Genomic DNA, 19,210 nt, shown 5'->3' with positions numbered 1-19,210 from the left:
GGGACGGGCTTTTGTAAAGGCCAAAATGTGTACACGAGACTATTGGTCTTAGCTATTAGTAACTTTAAACCACATGACCTGTGACTAAGGGCCTGTACTGATTCCCATCACAAAAAGTTTAAATTTATAAAGACCTTTGTCACACATTCAGAGTGTGGAATAATACCTTTGTGTCTTAATGCATGCACATTCACAAGAAAAAGCAGGTATTTCAGAGCCAGGATTTAGATGTTTTCACCTAAGGTGACCGTGTCACAGCAGTCCACTCAATCACACATTTAATACAATATTACACAATAATGAGAAAATAATAATATGTTCTTCACGATGATAATCATGTCGTTGACAATGTGTACTATGAGAGAGGGATGTGTGCCCCATTAAGTATTCTGTTCTGCTAGTCCTCACAGGAGCACCCACTGTGCTCTTCTTCACCTCCTCCTGTTCTTCCTCTTCTTCACACACACACACACACACACACACACACACACACACACACACACACACACACGCACCCACTGTGCTGAAACACTGTGTAGGCTGACACATAATGAGAACCACTATCAGAGACCAGACTAGGTGAACAGTACAGCAGGGTGTTGCAAAATTCAGTAATTTTCACTTATGTATGAAAAGTTCAATCAGACCATTGCACGATTTGGATCCATGCCTGATACGCCTCATTTATTTGTGCTTATTTACAAAAAAAAATACAGAGTGGTATACCCAGAATACCTCTAAGCCACATATAACATCCTTTACAAAGTTTCCATTTTTAGGAGATCCCCATCCAGTTTTAGAACCACCAAGTTCATGAATGAAATCACGGATTTAGGTCTCTTTGATGTCTGCTCGTTTCTCCCGTCAGTCATGACTAACCAGCATAGGTTAATGATCTAGGAGGAAAAACTGCCAAAGAAGAAGGTTGTGACAAACCAGTGTCAGTATTTCAAACTGTGGGAGCTATAATCTTGTTTTGGTAACTAGAGAAAGGTAAAGCACTGACTGTAGAAACAATACGTTTCTTTACAGTTATTGAGGTTAACAGACGCAGGTCTATCTTTGTAGGGATTCTTTCCATGTTGTCAGACCCTTATAAGAACATTTACGAGCCTGTTAGTGGCGAAAAGAAGCAGTTTATTAGTGCAGATGCTTGCCTCATAGGATTCCATTGTATAGCCACTTTGCGGTTGCTGGTTTTAGTGTTCAATACTGAACCCATTTCCATAGTTAAGCGGCCCTAGTACAATTTTGACCCAAAAAGATTGAAAAATGAAGGTCTAGGTTCACAAATCCCACCATTTAAATTATTTCTCTTTTCCAAAAAATCCCTAAAGTTTTTTCAAGCAGGAAGTTCAGGAGCTTAACTTAACCGCAGCCGTGCGCTAAGTTGAATGTGATTGCTGTGTGGACAAAGCTTTGGTTCAGCTGATATGCTGCTAAACCGTCTGGAAACTTGAACTACGATCTCCAGAGTGACAGTGACACAATAATGCCACTTCATGATATCAATGATATCAAAGTGAGATCTGCACAAATATCAATATGCTATCAGTAAAAGGGCTATGGATACAATCAACATCACATCCGCCAACAAATGTAAAATTGTAAATGTCATTTTATTATTTAAAATGCATAACAATATAGCTGTTACACTGTCATCATTGTCCTGTGGTGTTAGTTATCCACAATCTGCTCCTTCCTGAACCAATGGCTTCAAATATTAGGCTGCATAAAGTTTACCCACAGTAAGTCTACTCATTTGGGCTTTTTCAAATGTAATGGAATAGCCTAAATGAATATAAATCAAAGAAAATAAATCAACATTCACAAAGGCGCTTGATGTACGCATGGTGAAATAAAGAATGTGCTATTTGCATTTGGCTTGTATTTTTGGTGAGAAGAGAAACCAGTCTACAGTTGTCCAGGCTGTCTATATGAAGTGAATGGCCTATATAGCATTTAATTAACACTGTAAAAGAAGTCCTAAGCAGTAAATACCTACATGGGTAAAGAAATCCATAGCCTACAAGCCTGTCATCTGTTCAACGCATGGCATATCGTTCTAATCATGGGGGGAAAAACATTCTCCCTAAACCCTCATCGCACCAGGTTTAAATTGAAACACACAAAAAGCAACTTCTAGTGGCAGGTTGTGAGATTTTGTGATGACACAGCAACTGAAATCAACCTAAACCTGAGCTATAGGTTAAACTTGTGACTCAGCAATTTGGCTTAAGAAGCCATGTCACTTCCACAACATGCAAGTTTTAAAACATGCCATTTTTTTTTTTTTTTACGTGACTCTAGATGGCCATTCGGATAACCATTTTTGGATTCACTGCGTGTACTTCTTCTGATGGATTGTGTTAGGATCACTTTGGGAATAGACTTTTGAAATGTACCACTACAACATAGTTTCATTTGATATTTGAATACTACTGATCAAAGGAGCTTTTAGCAGTTTTTGTCGTGAAAATTGTTCAAGTTACAGCAATATATTTCTGAGGGCAAAGTGATATGTCTTTTTTGTATTCCTGTGAATAATACGCATCCCGATTATTTAACTATTGACTTATGAATCATTGTTCGTCATAAATACTCTGTATAGTCATTATGGCTATAGAAGCATTCTGATTATATAAACTAAACCTTAAAAAAAAATCAATCAATTGATCATCTATCAAATCAATTCCACAGACAGAAGGTCAAAGCCAGTTGGATACATGTTATTACATTTTACATTTAGTAATTTAGTCATTTAGCAGACGCTTTTATCCAAAGCGACTTACATATGTGCGACCTACAATGTATACACATTTTACATTTACACTGATGGCACACTGCACATCAGGAGCAATTAGGGGTTCAGTGTCTTGCTCAAGGACGCTTCGACAGGGAATCGAACTAGCAACCTTCTGATTACTAAACTGATTACTAAATGACCTTCTGATTACTAAACGACTTCTTTACCTCCTGTACCACTGTCGCCCCTGTTGTTATTACTCAAAGATCCTTTCAATGTTTCTGGTGATTAGGTGAATTAGGCGATTCTGATGAAGGCTTTTGTAGACTATACTTTTACTTTCAAACCCGTAACAAATACTAATGAGCACAAAAGAAAAAGGCACAAATTAAATGAATGTATTGGGTAAGATCAACACACATCTATACTGTCTACAATGTGTTAGAGCTAAATAAATAAACTCTACCTATGTGGATGTAAACAATGAGACATACATACATTTTATTGTAAAGTTTTGTAGCATTGTAATGACTTTAATCATTCTTGATTTATATTCCCACATCCATACTGTAATTTCATTTTACACAGTAAATAGGAATGCACTTTTTATTTCACCACACTGTACTGCACACAGTGCTCACACACACACACACACACACACACACACACACACACACGCACACTGCACACGCACACGCACACTGCACACACACACACACACACACACACACACACACACACACGCACACTGCACACTGCGCACACACACACACACACGCACACTGCACACACACACACACACACACACACTGCACACACACACACACTGCACACACACACACACACACACACACACTGCTCACACTGCACACACACACACACACACACACACACACACACACTGCACACACACACACACTGCACACACACACACACACACACTGCTCACACTGCACACACACACACACACACACACACACTGCACACAGTGCTCTCACACACACACACACACACACACACACACACACACACACACACACACACACTGCACACACACACACAGACACACAGTGCTCACACACACACACACACACACACACACACACTGCACAAACTGCACACAGTGCTCACACTGCTCACACACACACACACACATACTGCACACAGTGCTCACACACACACACACACACACACACACACACACTGCACACACACACACACACTCACACACACTGCACACACTGCACACAGTGCACACACACACACAAACACACACAAACACACACACACACACACACACACACTGCACACACGCACACACACACACACACACACACACTGCACACACTGCACACACACACACCCACACACTGCACACACACACAGACACACACACACACACACACTGCACACGCACACACTGCACACACACACACATACTGCACACACTGCACACACACACACACACACACACACACACACTGCACACACACACACAGACACACACACACTGCACACACTGCTCACACACACACACACACACACACACACACAGTGCACACACTGCACACACACACACACACACACACACACAGTGCACACACTGCACACACACACACACACACACACACACGCACACACTACTGCACACACACACACAGTGCACACACTGCACACACACACACACACACACACACTGCACACAGTGCTCACTTCAGATTTCACTCGATCAAAAACCATAAATCACCACAGCAGACCATACTGAAGAGTGCAGATGCCATTAGAGAAAGACATGGAGGACCTCTGAATGGGAAATTATGTATAGATGTAGATTTGGATTAAATATATCAAAAGGTTCATGGCACAAGTTTGCAGTTTTTATTACTACAAATACCCCCTACTGCCATAAAAAAATGCACAAATAACCAGCAAATTGTCTAACAAGACAAACAAACAAATAAATAAAATCTCCACATTGGGTTGTTTATAACTGATTCAACACACTGATACACAGAACACATGAAATATTTCAAGATTTCATAGCATCATTCCAATTGTCATCAAGGTGTAACCCAATTGCAAATAGTAAAGGTGTTACAATTAAAAATACGGTGCTTAAGACCAGTGCACGTGGAGGTAGTCATTTATACTTACTCCTTAAAGAAAAATGGATTCGTAGCCCTTCCAGAGTGTTTTCTTCAGACAGAGGTCTTTGAAAAAAAATGAATGCTTGCAACAGCGTGAGTATGTTTGTTTTTTAATAATAGGTCTCTCAGTATATATCTTTTGGGGTGAGTGGAGTCTGACTACATAGATTCCTCAAAGAAAAACAAAAGAACATCATCATCCAGCCAGAAAAAAAAAAGCTCGGCTGCTAAGTGAATATGCCACGATCAAATCTGTAGACGACTGCCATCATGTCAACACACAATACACTCACATGCTGCACACGTGGGACATACCCAGGGTTTCCTGCAGTGTTGCAGCAGCAGCAGTATTTATGGATCAAGAACTGAGTCCAGAACAACATTCTTAAAAAACTAACCATCAGCTGCTTATTGGTCCCCTCTGGCTTTTGAACAGCGATCTGAAATGAGTATAGAGTCAAGTATAGAGATTATGGATTAATATACACACAACAGAACAGAACACACACACACACTGTATTATCTGTTTCTTGGATAAGAAATTGCTTAAATCTTACCCTTTAAATGAAGATCCTGTGACGGAATTACACTGTTTCAATAATTTCAATGACGTTCAAACATTTCCTGTAGGAAAGGAACGCATAATGAGTTAAAAAAGATATCTATACATACACAAATAAGGCATTTGCATTTGAACTTCACATTCACATTTACTAACATATTCCCTTTTTAAAAAAAAAAATTAAAAAAACACACACCCGAGTGAAAATGGACTAAATTAATGAATTATTGTGATAAATAAAAATGTCCGAACTTTCTCGCCTTTAATGTGAAATTGCGACATTTAAAATGAATGTGTAAATCAAAGCTTTCAGGGGAAAAATAGCATAAGTGGTAGCAGAATCAATCACATTGAAACAAAATCAATATCACCAAATAAAGTTCAGCAAAGTTCTTATCTGCATCCTACTGTAAAAGCTATGTAATACTCCACAGAGAGGTTACAAAGCATACGCAGTATTTCAGAACTATCAATCCAGAGGGGTACAACAGAACTTCCAAGGCACATATATACAATGTGTGTGTGTGTGTGCAGTGTGTGTGTGTGTGTGTGTGTGTGTGTGTGTGTGTGTGTGTGTGCAGTGTGTGTGTGTGTGTGTGTGTGTGCGTGTGTGCAGTGTGTGGTATACAGTGAAGACAATTAGTCAAATCAGCAAGTGGAGGCAGTGAAACAGTGACATTACAGAAGCTGCAGGAATTTCAGACAAGCACTGGTTGTTCCCCACATGTGACACCAATCTTCAGTACTCATCATGTGTTATGATCTGATAACACCAATCTTCAGTACTCATCATGTGTTATGATCTGATAACACCAATCTTCAGTACTCATCATGTGTTATGATCTGATAACACCAATCTTCAGTACTCATCATGTGTTATGATCTGATAACACCAATCTTCAGTACTCATCATGTGTTATGATCTGATAACACCAATCTTCAGTACTCATCATGTGTTATGATCTGATAACACCAATCTTCAGTACTCATCATGTGTTATGATCTGATAACACCAATCTTCAGTACTCATCATGTGTTATGATCTGATAAGACCAAGGTGAGGCGTGGTGGTGGTGGTAACATCACCAAAGAGAACACCATACCCATGTAGGTGCTAAAACGATACTTTTAAAACGATACCGGTGCCTAAACGATGCCTTAACTACTTAAAAAAAAGCACAAAACGACGATTGACGACATTAAAGAAAGGCTTTTTTTATTGCCAAGGCAAAACATTTTCTTCAAATTGAACAATATATTAACTGTTTAAAGTATACTACAAATATAAATAAATACAAAACACTTGGCTTCAAACTACAGCTACAAACAGCGTATGTTGTCCCCTGCAACCCTAACAAAGCTTACGACTAAAATCTAAATATGTACCATACCAAACTAATTGCTAAATGCCAGCATATCTAAACATAACTAATGCCAAACCAAACTAAATGCCAAACCAAACTAAATGCTAAATGCCAGCATAACTAAACACATCAAACACATGCAATACCCCCCTAATCAACAAAACTGGGCTACAGACAGCGTATGTTGTACCGTGAAGGAGTGCGACAGATCCCGGGTACAGCATACGACGCTTTGCGACTGTCACCAGCCAATTGGGCACTGTTGTGCACCCTTACAAAGCTTATGACTAAAATCTCTGCATGTACCAAACCTAACTAAATACTAAATACAATTCCCATACACCTAGCCAGGCAGCCTCTCTCTCTCTCTCTCTCTCCCTCTCTCCCTCTCTCCCTCCCTCTCCTTTCTTATCACATTGCTAATGTCTATAATAACACTGATAAAATGGCCATATTGCCTTCTGTTAAACCCAAAGGTATCTCCTTATCTGTTTCTGAAATTTTTGTCTACTAACAAAAAGGTTCTCTCTCCCTTATAGCATGTTCCAATTGCTGATGGAAGTGGAAACATTGCTCCTCACCCCCACTACTCCTCATCTACGCATATGGACTGCCAAACTCTACCCTCTCACTGTTCTTTTTCTTTCTCTCCTAATCTAGACTATCTTCGCTATGGGACGCTGCTGTAGTCTCTCCACCCGGTCTACCTGTAGAAACCCTCGGCCAATTGCACCCACCGCCACCGCACTGCCGTACACTTACTCTACCTCATACCCTATGCTAGCATTTATATACAATATATATTATTGCCACCATCGACATGTTTCTCTGTTCCTACTCCCCTTACCCCTGTAACAGTAACCCTATGAGCACAGTGTATACCCACTAAACTGGTCTTGTCTGTATTATGTATTTACCACCGGATGTCTGTATATATATATTATGTACATCTACCAAATGCAGGCTATGTACAACACCTGTTGTTTCCCTTCCCCTTCTGCCACACAACCCTCCCCCTTCCCCCCTTCCTATCTCCACCCGGCCGACCTCAAGCAGATGGGTTCCCCCTTATGTGCCGTGGTTCTGCTTAAGGTTCCTTCCTGTTTTTTCTTGCCCGTGTTGCCATTGTGCTTGCACTAAGGGGGTTCAGGCTCTGGGCTCTGTAAAGCGCCTAGAGACAATTGTATTGTTATGGCGCTATATAAATAAAATTGAATTGAATTGCTATGTCGTCATAACCTGAAAGGCTGTTCCCCAAGGAGGTAGCCACCATTCCAAAAACAGCATAAAAAAGCCAGACTAAAGTTTGCAGATGTGGCAAAGATCTTACCTTTTGGAGGAATGTTCCCTGGTCAGATAAGACAAAAATGAAACTGTCTGGCCATAATGATCAACTTCATGTATGGAGGAAGAAGGCTAAGACAGTACATCACTGGACTGAATGACTACAGGCCCGTCGCCCTGACGTCTGTGGTCATGAAATCCTTTGAAAGACTGGTGTTGACCCATCTGAAGGGCATCACAGGCCCCCTGCTGGACCCTCTGCAGTTTGCCTACCGGGCAAACAGGTCAGTGGATGATGCAGTCAACATGGGGCTGCACTACATCCTGCAACACCTCGACTCCCCAGGGGCCTATGCAAGGATGCTGTTCGTGGACTTCAGCTTGGCATTTAACACCATCATCCCAGAAGTCCTCCTCACCAAAACTCACCCAGCTCACTGTGCCTGCCTCCACCTGTCAGTGGATCACAAACTTCCTGATAGACAGGAAGCAGCAGGTGAGGCTGGGTGAACATCCAGCACCCGGTCAGCACTGGTGCACCTCAGGGATGCGTGCTCTCCCCACTGCTCTTCTCCCTCTACACAAACGACTGCACCTCAGGAGACCCATCTGTTAAACTCCTAAAATTTGCAGACGACACATCAGTCATCGGCCTCATCCGTGATGATGATGAGTCTGCATATAGGCGGGAAGTTGAACAGCTGGCCCTGTGGTGCGGTCGCAACAACCTAGAGCTGAACACGCTTAAAACCGTGGAGATGACAGTGGACTTCAGGAGGAGCCCCCCAGCACTGCCCCCCCCCCGCACCATACTCAACAGTACTGTGTTGGCTGTGGAATCCTTCAGGTTTCTGGGATCCACAATCTCCCGGAACCTGAAGTGGGAACCCAACATCAACACAATCATCAAGAAGGCCCAGCAGAGGAAGTACAACCTGCCTCAGGAGCTGCTGATCCTGTTCTACACTGCAGTCGAGTCTGTTCTGTGCACTTCAATAACTGTCTGGTTTGGATCGGCCACCAAACTGGATAAGAATAGACTCCAACGGACAGTCAGGTCTGCAGAAAAGATCATCGGTGCCAACCTGCCCACTATCCAAGACCTGTACACCTCCAGAGTCAGGAAACGGGCAGGAAAAATCACTGCAGAACCCTCACACCCCGGACACAACCTATCCCAACTCCTCCCCTCTGGTAGGCGCTACAGATCTCTATTCGCCAAAACCTCCAGACACAAAAACAGTTTATTCCCCCTCGCCGTCTCAGCTAACCCACTGTGGCACTGTGAAATAACCCTGGATCATTATAATAACCACTGTACAATTACTCCCGAAATCATATTTATTTATTTCACCCTTCATACTCATACCGTCAAATATTATATCCCTGCCCTTCTTGGACTCTCCACTTCTTTGCACTATTGTTGTGTTAAAATTCACAGCTCCTGTATATAGGCATTCCTCCAGGGGTTCTCAAACTTTTGCAAGCTGTCCCCCCCCAAAGCTGGTTAGGGGTAGTTGGGCCCCCCCCACCCCCCCGCCGCCCACGGCCCGCCGCCACCGCCCTCAACTACACCACCATATATAGATAGATAGATAGATAGATAGATAGATAGCATATTGTTATTGATAGGCCTGACATGTCAAGGTTAGGCTATTGTTATTGTTAGGCCCATACAGACAATTATTAATACTATTTTTTATTATCATTATTATCATTATTGCTATTATTATTATTATTATTATTATTATCAGTAATAGTAGGCCTATTAGTAGGCTATTCATTATTATCACCATCATTATGTTATTATTATTATAATAATTAATAATAATTAAGTATTATTATTGCTATCATTAGGATACTGTTATTATTATGGGCCTCTTGTGATCTTTACAAAAAAAATCCTACAGGTCTGTCAATGTGAGACATGAGCCTGCTTTGCACTGCAAAGGTTCTCAAATCTTGGGGCAATGTTTGACAAAAATATCCTCAGGTCATCCTCAATCTGTGCGTGTTTGGGGTATTTAGTTTTGAGCGCAGTCAGTCTTGAAAAGCCTGCCTCGCACATATATGTCGACGCGAAAAGGAGGAGCATTTTTAAGGCTATGTCGCAAAGCTGATCATTGCTATCCAGAATGACGAAAGAGGGGAGATGCTTAAGTCTACTGTCACTCTTCAGCTGCTCTTTCATGTCTATTGACAGCTCGTCTGCTGAGCAGAGAAATGGATCCCGAACTCAGGCGAATGAACGGTAGTCCTCTTTGAAATAGGACCCAAACTGATTTCTGATATTCGGCACGATACAGTGTCATTTGACATAGGTATTGCGCTGAGTTTAGCAGCTGCACGCTCTCCTATCATTATTCTACACGTCTTGCACGGCCAGCAAAATCAGTGTTTCGGCAATTGTATGGGGTTTGCCAAGCTTAGCAATTCTATATGCAACTACATAAGATGCCTCTAGACACTGCTTGGAGATGGTGGTTTGTTGTTGCTGGAGGCCATCACGTTTATGTTTAAAGAAGTCCACAGGCTTCTCTTTCTGACTTTTACGAATCAGAAACTTGTCCGTAGTTGTGTTTGTTTGCTGATACAGTGTGTGTGAAGTTAATACAGTTCTAATTTCAACGTCGTGAGTGTGTTTGTATGTGTGGCTGTGAACGAATTGCACACGAATAATGGATAAGGCTTTGCTAGGCAATGCTTGCAATGGTTCCTAACAAAACGAACTGTACACAATGTAGACAGGGACAGCACAAAATAGTATTCAAGTGCTGGTGTTTTATTTGTTGCAACACGGTGGATGATCAAAAAATGTAAAGGTAGGTGTTAAGGAGAAAAGGGCTAGCTGCAGTTGGAAGAAGGTAGCTAGCTCTCGGGGCTATGAGTTTTTTAAAAAGACGGTGGAGCAAATTACTCCTTAGAATAGGCTACGAATAGACCTACTGCAAGTGCAGTAAGGTATTACTAAGGAAGGAGTGAGTCTTTAAAAATACTGTTTATAAAGCAATGAATATCTGAATTATAGAGAAATCGAGCAAACTCTGCAGAGTGTCGTCTCAGGGTGAGCGCTTACCATGCCTGCATTTTTTTTTTTATACTCGGAAGCGTAGGTGGAACTTGCGTTCAAATGATAAGTCTCCGTTTTGATTGGTGGATCAGGAGCAAAACAGTATTTGATTTGTTTGGGTCAGTCCAGCCCCTTGCATTTCGCCACTGAGGGAGCTCTCACTAACCAGTGACAGGTCGGCGGTCGTTTTTTTTTTTCTCCGTCTGTGACATCGCGCCCCCCCCTGGAGAGTGTTCGCGGCCCCCACTTTGAGAACCACTCTCTTAGACCGTTGCACTGTTTGTATTGTTTTGTGTTGTGATGTATATTCTGTGTAAGCACACTGAGAGCCACTTTACCAAGTTTACCAAATTCCTTGCTTGTGCAAACTTACTTGGCCAATAAAACCTGATTCTGATTCTGACACAACTGTGCTGTAAAATTGGTTGCATCATTAAGGAGAATGATGTGGATATTTTGGAACATACTGAAGAGGTCAGTCAGGAGGCTTTGAGGGCTGAATTCAAAAAGCAGGTTTGTGAAAGGAGGCCAACAAGTTCAGTTCCACATGTTCTCCAAGGGGCCAAAATTGTTCTCCAGAGTGTTGTGCGAAGCTTGCGGAAGGCTACCCCAAGCGTTTGATTCAAGTTAAACAATATAAAGGCAGTGCAAATAAATATTAACGAAGTGTATGTCAACTTTTGATCCTCTGAGTAAGTGATCAAATAAATAAAAGCTGAGTGAAAATCCTCTCTACTATTATTCTGGAATTTCGCATCATAATAACTGCGGTATTAATTAGAGATAAATAAAATGGTCAATAAATGAAAGAGTACATCTTTCAATTTTTGAACTTCTGTGACCGATGAAGTAATCTGGTGTGGTATTGTAATGTAAGACATGATTGTTAAGTGTTCAGGTGCACGATACAGTGCAGTCTGCATGCAGACATGACATGACACAAACTTGTAGTTCAAATTAGAATTTATAAATATATATATTACTTCTCCTCAAAGACATCTTCTAATCGGGGTGAGCTGTCATCCAACACTCCTTTGATGACATCTTCTGCTTCTTTGTCTGTCAGCGCAGCACGTCTTCTAGACTTGATCTGTCAAAAATAAGAAGAACATTTTAGGAAGACTAAAAGTGATTCGTTTCGCACAGAATGCAGAGAATGAGGTGCTTGCCTACAGAGTGCTTGTGTGTGTGTAAGTGTGTGAGGGTGTGTAAGAGTGCTTGCTGGTTCTGCTCCCACCTACCTAAATGCTCTTGTAAGGGCAAATGTTACACCCAGAGGACGCTGCGCTCGTCTACTGAGCGTCGTTTGGCACTGCCGTCTGTGCAAGCACGGCAGTCCAGACTATTCTCATTTGTAGTTCCACGTTGGTGGAACGAACTGCCTAGTACTACCAGAGCAGGGGCGTCCCTCTCTACCTTCAAGAAGCTTTTGAAGACCCAACTCTTCAGAGAGCACCTCCCTTCCTAACTGGCACTTGACTAGCGCTTAACTTGCACTTCAGCAGTTACATTCCTGCACTCCTTTTTCCTTTTTTTCTAGGTTGTTGTTTTCTAATTCTCATGTAAAGTAGTATTTATTGTTACACCATGCTTTTTATTGCTCTTAGCTTGACTGTTCTCTCCCTTGTACACGTTGCGTTGGACAAAAGCGTCTGCTAAATGACTAAATGACTAAATGTAAATGTAAATGCAAAGCAATCCAAAAAGCTGTGCTCCAGAACAGTGACGAGAACAGGTCCACTCCTCAGGAACTTACCTTCCATGCAAACAGAAGCATAATGGCGATGACTGGAATGAGTAGAAGTGATAGCAGGCTCTTTTCTAGGTTTTCTGGAAGGACCCAGTGCATCATCTCTATGTACAGAAATAAGGGGACAAGTTAAAAGGCAGAAACATATTTCTGACACAATAAACCATTGCTCTGGCTGCTTTGCAAGAGATCTATGGTATTCCTTTAACCCACTACAGACGTAAGACTAGCACAGACACAAAGACACCAGGTAGATGGTGACCCTGTGTATGACCACATCCACAACATGTATTACTGATTATTTGTAAGTCCTAATTTGAGATGTGCTAATGAGCAAATCCAGAAGTGCAGTGGGGTGATCCTAGAGATGGTAAAAGCAAATCACTTGAGACCAAAACAATTGCTCTGAACTTTGATTAGAAAATAATATATTTAAACACGTGACGTGGCAACATCACAATGAGTGATGGTTGATGCCGCACTGACACCCGCTGTGACCACAGCTTTGAAATGCTCTGATCTACTGAAACACAAATAATTAAACAGTTCATTCGTTGTTTTGATAAAAACAGCGCTCTATAATTCTATGGCTAATTTTCTATTGACGTTGTTTTGAAACGTAATGCTTCAACCCTAAATAATTTCGAATTGTGTTGGAACATTCAGTGCTGTTTGCCATTTCTGCCATCTCAAGGCACCACCACCGCTGCTCTCCCTCCCAATATGTACCAATGTCAATACTGTTCACAATGATTGAAAGCTAGGGTTAAATGTTTGAAAGCAGTGCACAAGATCCTCTTTCGATCTTATTGGATCTATTTAAAAATTATTTATTTCATAACTTAATCAAGCTACATTTACCAAAATCCTTCCTGTTATGTAAATGAATCATCAGATCTGTGACTGATTTCATACCTTTATCTTTTAGCTTCCCTGCTCCTGCAGAAGGCGGACTGAGCGATCCTGCTGACACAAATGACACAAGGTATAGGTATAGGTATGGGGGGGGGGGGTAGGGAGAGGAGAGTGGAGTTTTAAATGGCTCTTTTGTAAGACATTCAAAACTCTGACACAGCCTGCTCGTACTTTCTCTCTTATGAAGACAACAAACCTAATTCGAAACAAAGGCAATTCAGTGCTTTAGGAGGATCTGAAGATTGTTCTGCAACAAAAAATATTAACAGCTTTGGCTCCTATCCTCCTTTTACGATGTTCTTAGGGGAATGCCACTTTACAGTAAAATCACCATTATCTTGCATTAGCCAAGTATCATGAGCCAAAGAGAGAAAAAAGTTATTAATAATCCAGATTATTGGGACCACAGTGCAAAATAATGTACCTTATACCTTGACAAAGTGAAATAATCATGTTATACTTGTCAAAGACTCACAGTATGTTACAACAACAGTACCAGTCAAAAGTTTGGACACACCTTCTCATTTTTTGAGCAGTGTTTTCTTTACTTTTATTATTTTCTACATGGTAGATAACACTTTTTGTTGTTTAGTACTTCATTCCATATGTGTTCTTTCGTAGGTTAAAATGTCTTCAGTATTAATATACAATGTAGAAAATAATAAAAGTAAACAAAATTAAAGGTGTGTGCAAACTTTTGACTGGTACTGTACTTCTGATAGTACACACGTGTAGCACATACAAAAGGTTTTCCAAAATTACAACCATAAAAATGTCAAAACATGCATATAGCCAACCAGCCATTCATGAACAAACGTGAATAAGCGCTCAAACATGGTGCCTTAGTACCTTTTGTGGGATGTGAAGTTGTTGTAGTAACTTCTACAGTTGGGCAGGGTGGGGATTCACAGTCTTCATCTTCTCTGGAAGAATTGGCCATTTTAAAGAAATATTCAACAAATTCAAAATAATCCCCTGTCGGCCATTTTTCTTCCCTGTAGTGGCACTGAAATTCCAGCATTGTATCATCCTTAAGAGAGATGCACAGGACAGCATTTTAACATATAATGTTTTTAACTAGGAATATATACCAATCCAAAACCTGGCTCCTAATCAACTTGATTACATTAAGTATAGTTAGAATGGTCTTAATTACCAATTAGCTAATCAAAAGTGCCACCGATAAGTTCCAAGTATGTAGAAATGAGGGGGCAGAGCATTGAGGGCCTTCACTAGTGAGAACAACCACTAACTCTTTGCCCCACTTTTGCCAAGTCAAAGTCAACCTCTCTGAATGGTAAATGTTTAGATAGTTAGGAGTACTCACCAAGACATTGCCAATGTGATACCGCATCTCTCGTAGGATCTGTATAAATGTGTTTATATGATCTTTGTTTGAGGAGATATTTCCAAATTTGCGGGCCAAGACTTTTAGACTTTCCTCCAAGTGAAATACATTTAGTTTCACCCAGCATGAACCACTCTGGGTAAATGAACACAAGCAAAGCAAGAAAGCAGTTTTATGAATTAAATAGATGCATCGTGGAAAAACACATTTCTTACTTATTCAAATTCAAAGTTTGAAGAAACAGAATAACTTAAATAGGCAATAATAATGCTCTTTCTATGTGGCTTCCTACTTACTATGGTGTGCAATGAGGCCTGACTCAGGCGCTTTGCTGATTCTGACATATAGTTTTGAAAACTATATTATCTATATTAAGTACAAGTTTAGCTACAATAATATTAGATTTTTTTTACTCGTAGTAAATAGTCAAATTGTGAAAAGTAGTTTTGAAGTTAAGGCTGGATGATAAGGTATTGGGTATGCCATCAGCATGACAGCTTTCAGTCACTTCATTCATTGAATGGCCATGTGACACACACTACTGGTCATGTGACACGCACTACTGGTCATGTGACACACACTACTGGTCATGTGACACGCACTACTGGTCATGTGACACACACTACTGGTCATGTGACACACACTACTGGTCATGTGACACACACTACTGGTCATGTGACACACACTACTGGCCATGTGACACACACTACTGGTCATGTGACACACACTACTGGCCATGTGACACACACTAATGGCCATGTGACACACACTACTGGTCATGTGACACACACTACTGGTCATGTGACACACACTACTGGTCATGTGACACACACTACTGGTCATGTGACACGCACTACTGGTCATGTGACAGGCACTACTGGTCATGTGACACACACTACTGGTCATGTGACACACACTACTGGTCAGAAGTTTGGAATCACCCAGATAAAGACACGCTTTCCAAAAGTTCATTATTCATCAAATAAGGTGCAAATGTCCTGTTGTTGTTGTTGTTGTTGTTGTTGTTGTTGGATGAGACTGGCTCCGGTCCAGCATCATCCACAGGGCGTGGCATGGCAATGTGAAATGAAGTTCTAGCCTTCCTTGTTAAAAAAATTATTTTCCTTTGTATACATTTCATACTTCACCAGCACGAAAACACTGCACGTTTACTCGACTCTACCTCCAGCATTTTTGTTTATTTGTTCAGCACCTCACAAACTTTCATCTCGATGATTCACACGCCTCAAATTAGTTTGGTTGGTCCATGACTTTTCCTCTCATCTTTCACCCTGCATGTTTTTTCTTTGACCCATTTTGAGTCCTTTCCTCTCGTCGGCCAGTCTCGGCGGGGACTTTTTTCTTTGAAAACCTGCCTAGAAGGCTGTGAGCTGAGGACCTGTGAGGCCTCTGACAGTGGTACAGGAAGTAGAGAAGTCGTTTAGTAATCAGAAGGTTACTAGTTCGATTCCCTGTCGAAGTGTCCTTGAGCAAGACACTGAACCCCAAATTGCTCCTGATGTGCAGTGTGCCATCAGTGTAAATGTAAAAAATGTGTATACATCCTTGTAAGTCGCATTGGATAAAAGCGTCTGCTAAATGACTAAATGTAAATGTAACTAGAGATTGTGATGACCTCCCACTTCATACATCCTAGTTCGAGCCTGTTTGCACTGTTCTGTGAAGGATGTAGTACCCACGGCTTTCAAATATCTTCAGTCTATTGGCAAACTTCTTGAGACTTGAGACCACAAGGTTGCGTGCTCAGCCCACTATTATACACTCTCTACACCAGTGGTCCCCAACCACCGGGCCGCGGCCCGGTACCGGTCCGTGAGGCATTTCCTACCGGGCCGCAAAGAAAGAATAAATAACTTATATAATTTCCGTTGTATTAATTATTAGAGTCTGAAAGGTGTTTTATTTTGAAAAACGATCGGATTTTCCCCGACGGAACATTCGCCTGTGCCTCTTGACACGTCAAGACGCTTGTCTCGGTCACGTGATACGTTACTCAAAAAATAAACCAGCAAACTAGCGAAAATTAGTAAGAAACAAACGTCCTTGGAGAGCTTCTTTGCGAAGGGGAAAAGGCCTGAAGAGACGTGTGCACCATCCACAGACTCCACAGCAACGCAAAATCAACTTCAGACTGATCAAAATCATGTCAAAGCGGACCTAACTTCACCAGTGCAGAGGTGGAGGTATACTGTTGCAGAATGTAGATGTGTCCATTCTATTCCAATATGGCTATATCCACGCGATTGAGTTTAATGCTTATTTATTTATTCAGTTACATTTGCAGTGTTCGTGTAGTGCTTTTTTAGAACATTACGATGCCTCTTAAAATCATGAATTTAAATGTGAAACGTAATTGTTAATGATTAAAATATTCTCATATTTTTTATTTTTATAATTGTTTAGGATGTCTGTAGAATTGACATGAACGCAATCGCCACGGTTTCTCACAAATTAAGCCCTTAAGAACTTTTTTTCTCCGTCTGTGACATTGCGCGCCCCCCGCCCCCCACTTTGAGAACCACTGCTTTATAGGATAAAGTACAAGTCAGTACAATGGTGAGTTGTATTTTTCATGCACTTAACATTCGTTTTTATGCCGGTCGCGTTATTTTATTTTTGCTGTATTTATCTGCCGGTCCGTGAAAATAATGCCTACATTAAACCGGTCCGTGGTGCAAAAAAAGGTTGGGGACCCCTGCTCTACACCCATGACTGTACTCCCTCCTGCCCATCCAACTACATCTTTAAATTTGCAGATGACACAACAGTGCTTGGCCTCATCTCCAACAACGATGAGGCTGCCTACAGGCAAGAAGTGGGAAACCTGGCAGCCTGGTGTTCTGAGCACAACCTCAGTCTCAACTTAAAGAAAACAAAAGAGATGATCATTGACTTCCGGAAGTCTGCTCAGCACAATCACCATCTCCCACTCTACATCAACGGGGAAGAGGTTGAGCGAGTCACCTCTTTTAAGTTTCTGGGTCTAACGCTGACGGAGGAGTTGTCCTGGGACAACAACACAGCTTCCGTCTTGGGGAAAGCCCAGCAACGCCTCTTCTACCTTCGGAAGTTGAGGAAAGAACACCTTCCTCAGAGACTACTGAGCAACTTCTACCGCTGCGCTATAGAGAGTGCGCTGACATACTGCCTGAACGTATGGTAACAGCTGCACAAAGGCGGAGCAGGCAGCCATCCAGAGTCTGATTAAAACAGCGGGCAGGATCATCGGAGCAGAGCTGCCCGACATCTATTCCATCTCCTCCTCCCGATGCCTGCAGCGTTCAAATCGCATCCTCACGGACCCTTCCCACCCTGCCCATTATCTGTTCCCGCTACTCCCGTCAGGGAAAAGGTTCAGATCAACAAAAGCGCCCACCTCCATAATGGCAAAGAGCTTTTACCCTCGTGCAATAAGGCTTCTCAACCTCCCCCCCGGCCCGGCCCGGCCCGCCCCCATAGACAGCACTCTTAACACTCCACCCTGCAACTATTGATGCACCTCAATGTATATATTTCTTTTTTAATTTACTCAGGGATATTTATTTATCTATTTATTCATTGTTATCTATTATTATTTAGCTGTGGCAGTTAATGTCCACAGCAACTTAAATTGTTAGCTGTCTGTTGCTGCCTCTACTGTCTCGTTGTTTTTGTGACAATGACAAATAAAGTACTTTGAACTTTTGAACTTTAAGTACTTCATTTCCGAAACCAATAGACAGAAATAGGATTATTGACAAGTAGGTTTTCACATAGAAGGAATTCTTCTTGGTTGTGTGGGACACATAGGTTAAGTGGACAAAGGGGGACAAGACAAAGACATTTTTCCACAAATGATAGAATATGAAATGATAGAAATCTGAATACCAATTTACATACATGATAAATAGATAAATGAATCTAAATAAATGAATCTAAATTCAAAAGGATAATCTAGGAGAAAGGTTGCATCAATATGATGCATTGAATAGCTGTCCGTGGGGGTGAAACAGGTGTGGTTGAG

General features: G+C 41.4%; 1 protein-coding gene across 2 annotated transcripts in view; it reads right to left on the bottom strand.

Moving 5' to 3' along the window:
• Positions 1 to 4,601: 4,601 nt before the first annotated feature.
• kitlga (kit ligand a) overlaps positions 4,602 to 19,210 on the bottom strand; it is a 66,758-nt gene continuing 52,149 nt past the window's right edge. Inside the window, exons 4-10 of one of the 2 annotated variants that reach the window (XM_012839016.3) lie at positions 15,166 to 15,321; positions 14,688 to 14,868; positions 13,839 to 13,889; positions 12,930 to 13,027; positions 12,157 to 12,263; positions 5,451 to 5,517; positions 4,602 to 5,333 (exon numbers count right to left, since the gene is read on the bottom strand). In XM_012839016.3, the coding sequence (XP_012694470.1) occupies positions 5,478 to 5,517; positions 12,157 to 12,263; positions 12,930 to 13,027; positions 13,839 to 13,889; positions 14,688 to 14,868; positions 15,166 to 15,321 (633 nt within the window). In that variant the 3' untranslated portion in view covers positions 4,602 to 5,333; positions 5,451 to 5,477. The remainder of the gene's footprint in view (positions 5,334 to 5,450; positions 5,518 to 12,156; positions 12,264 to 12,929; positions 13,028 to 13,838; positions 13,890 to 14,687; positions 14,869 to 15,165; positions 15,322 to 19,210) is intronic. The other variant, XM_031563775.2, reaches the window with a different exon arrangement.

This window comes from Clupea harengus, chromosome 3 (assembly GCF_900700415.2).
Source record: "Clupea harengus chromosome 3, Ch_v2.0.2, whole genome shotgun sequence".
Classification (NCBI taxonomy): Eukaryota; Metazoa; Chordata; class Actinopteri; order Clupeiformes; family Clupeidae; genus Clupea; species Clupea harengus.
This window is presented reverse-complemented; position numbering and strand designations above follow the sequence as displayed.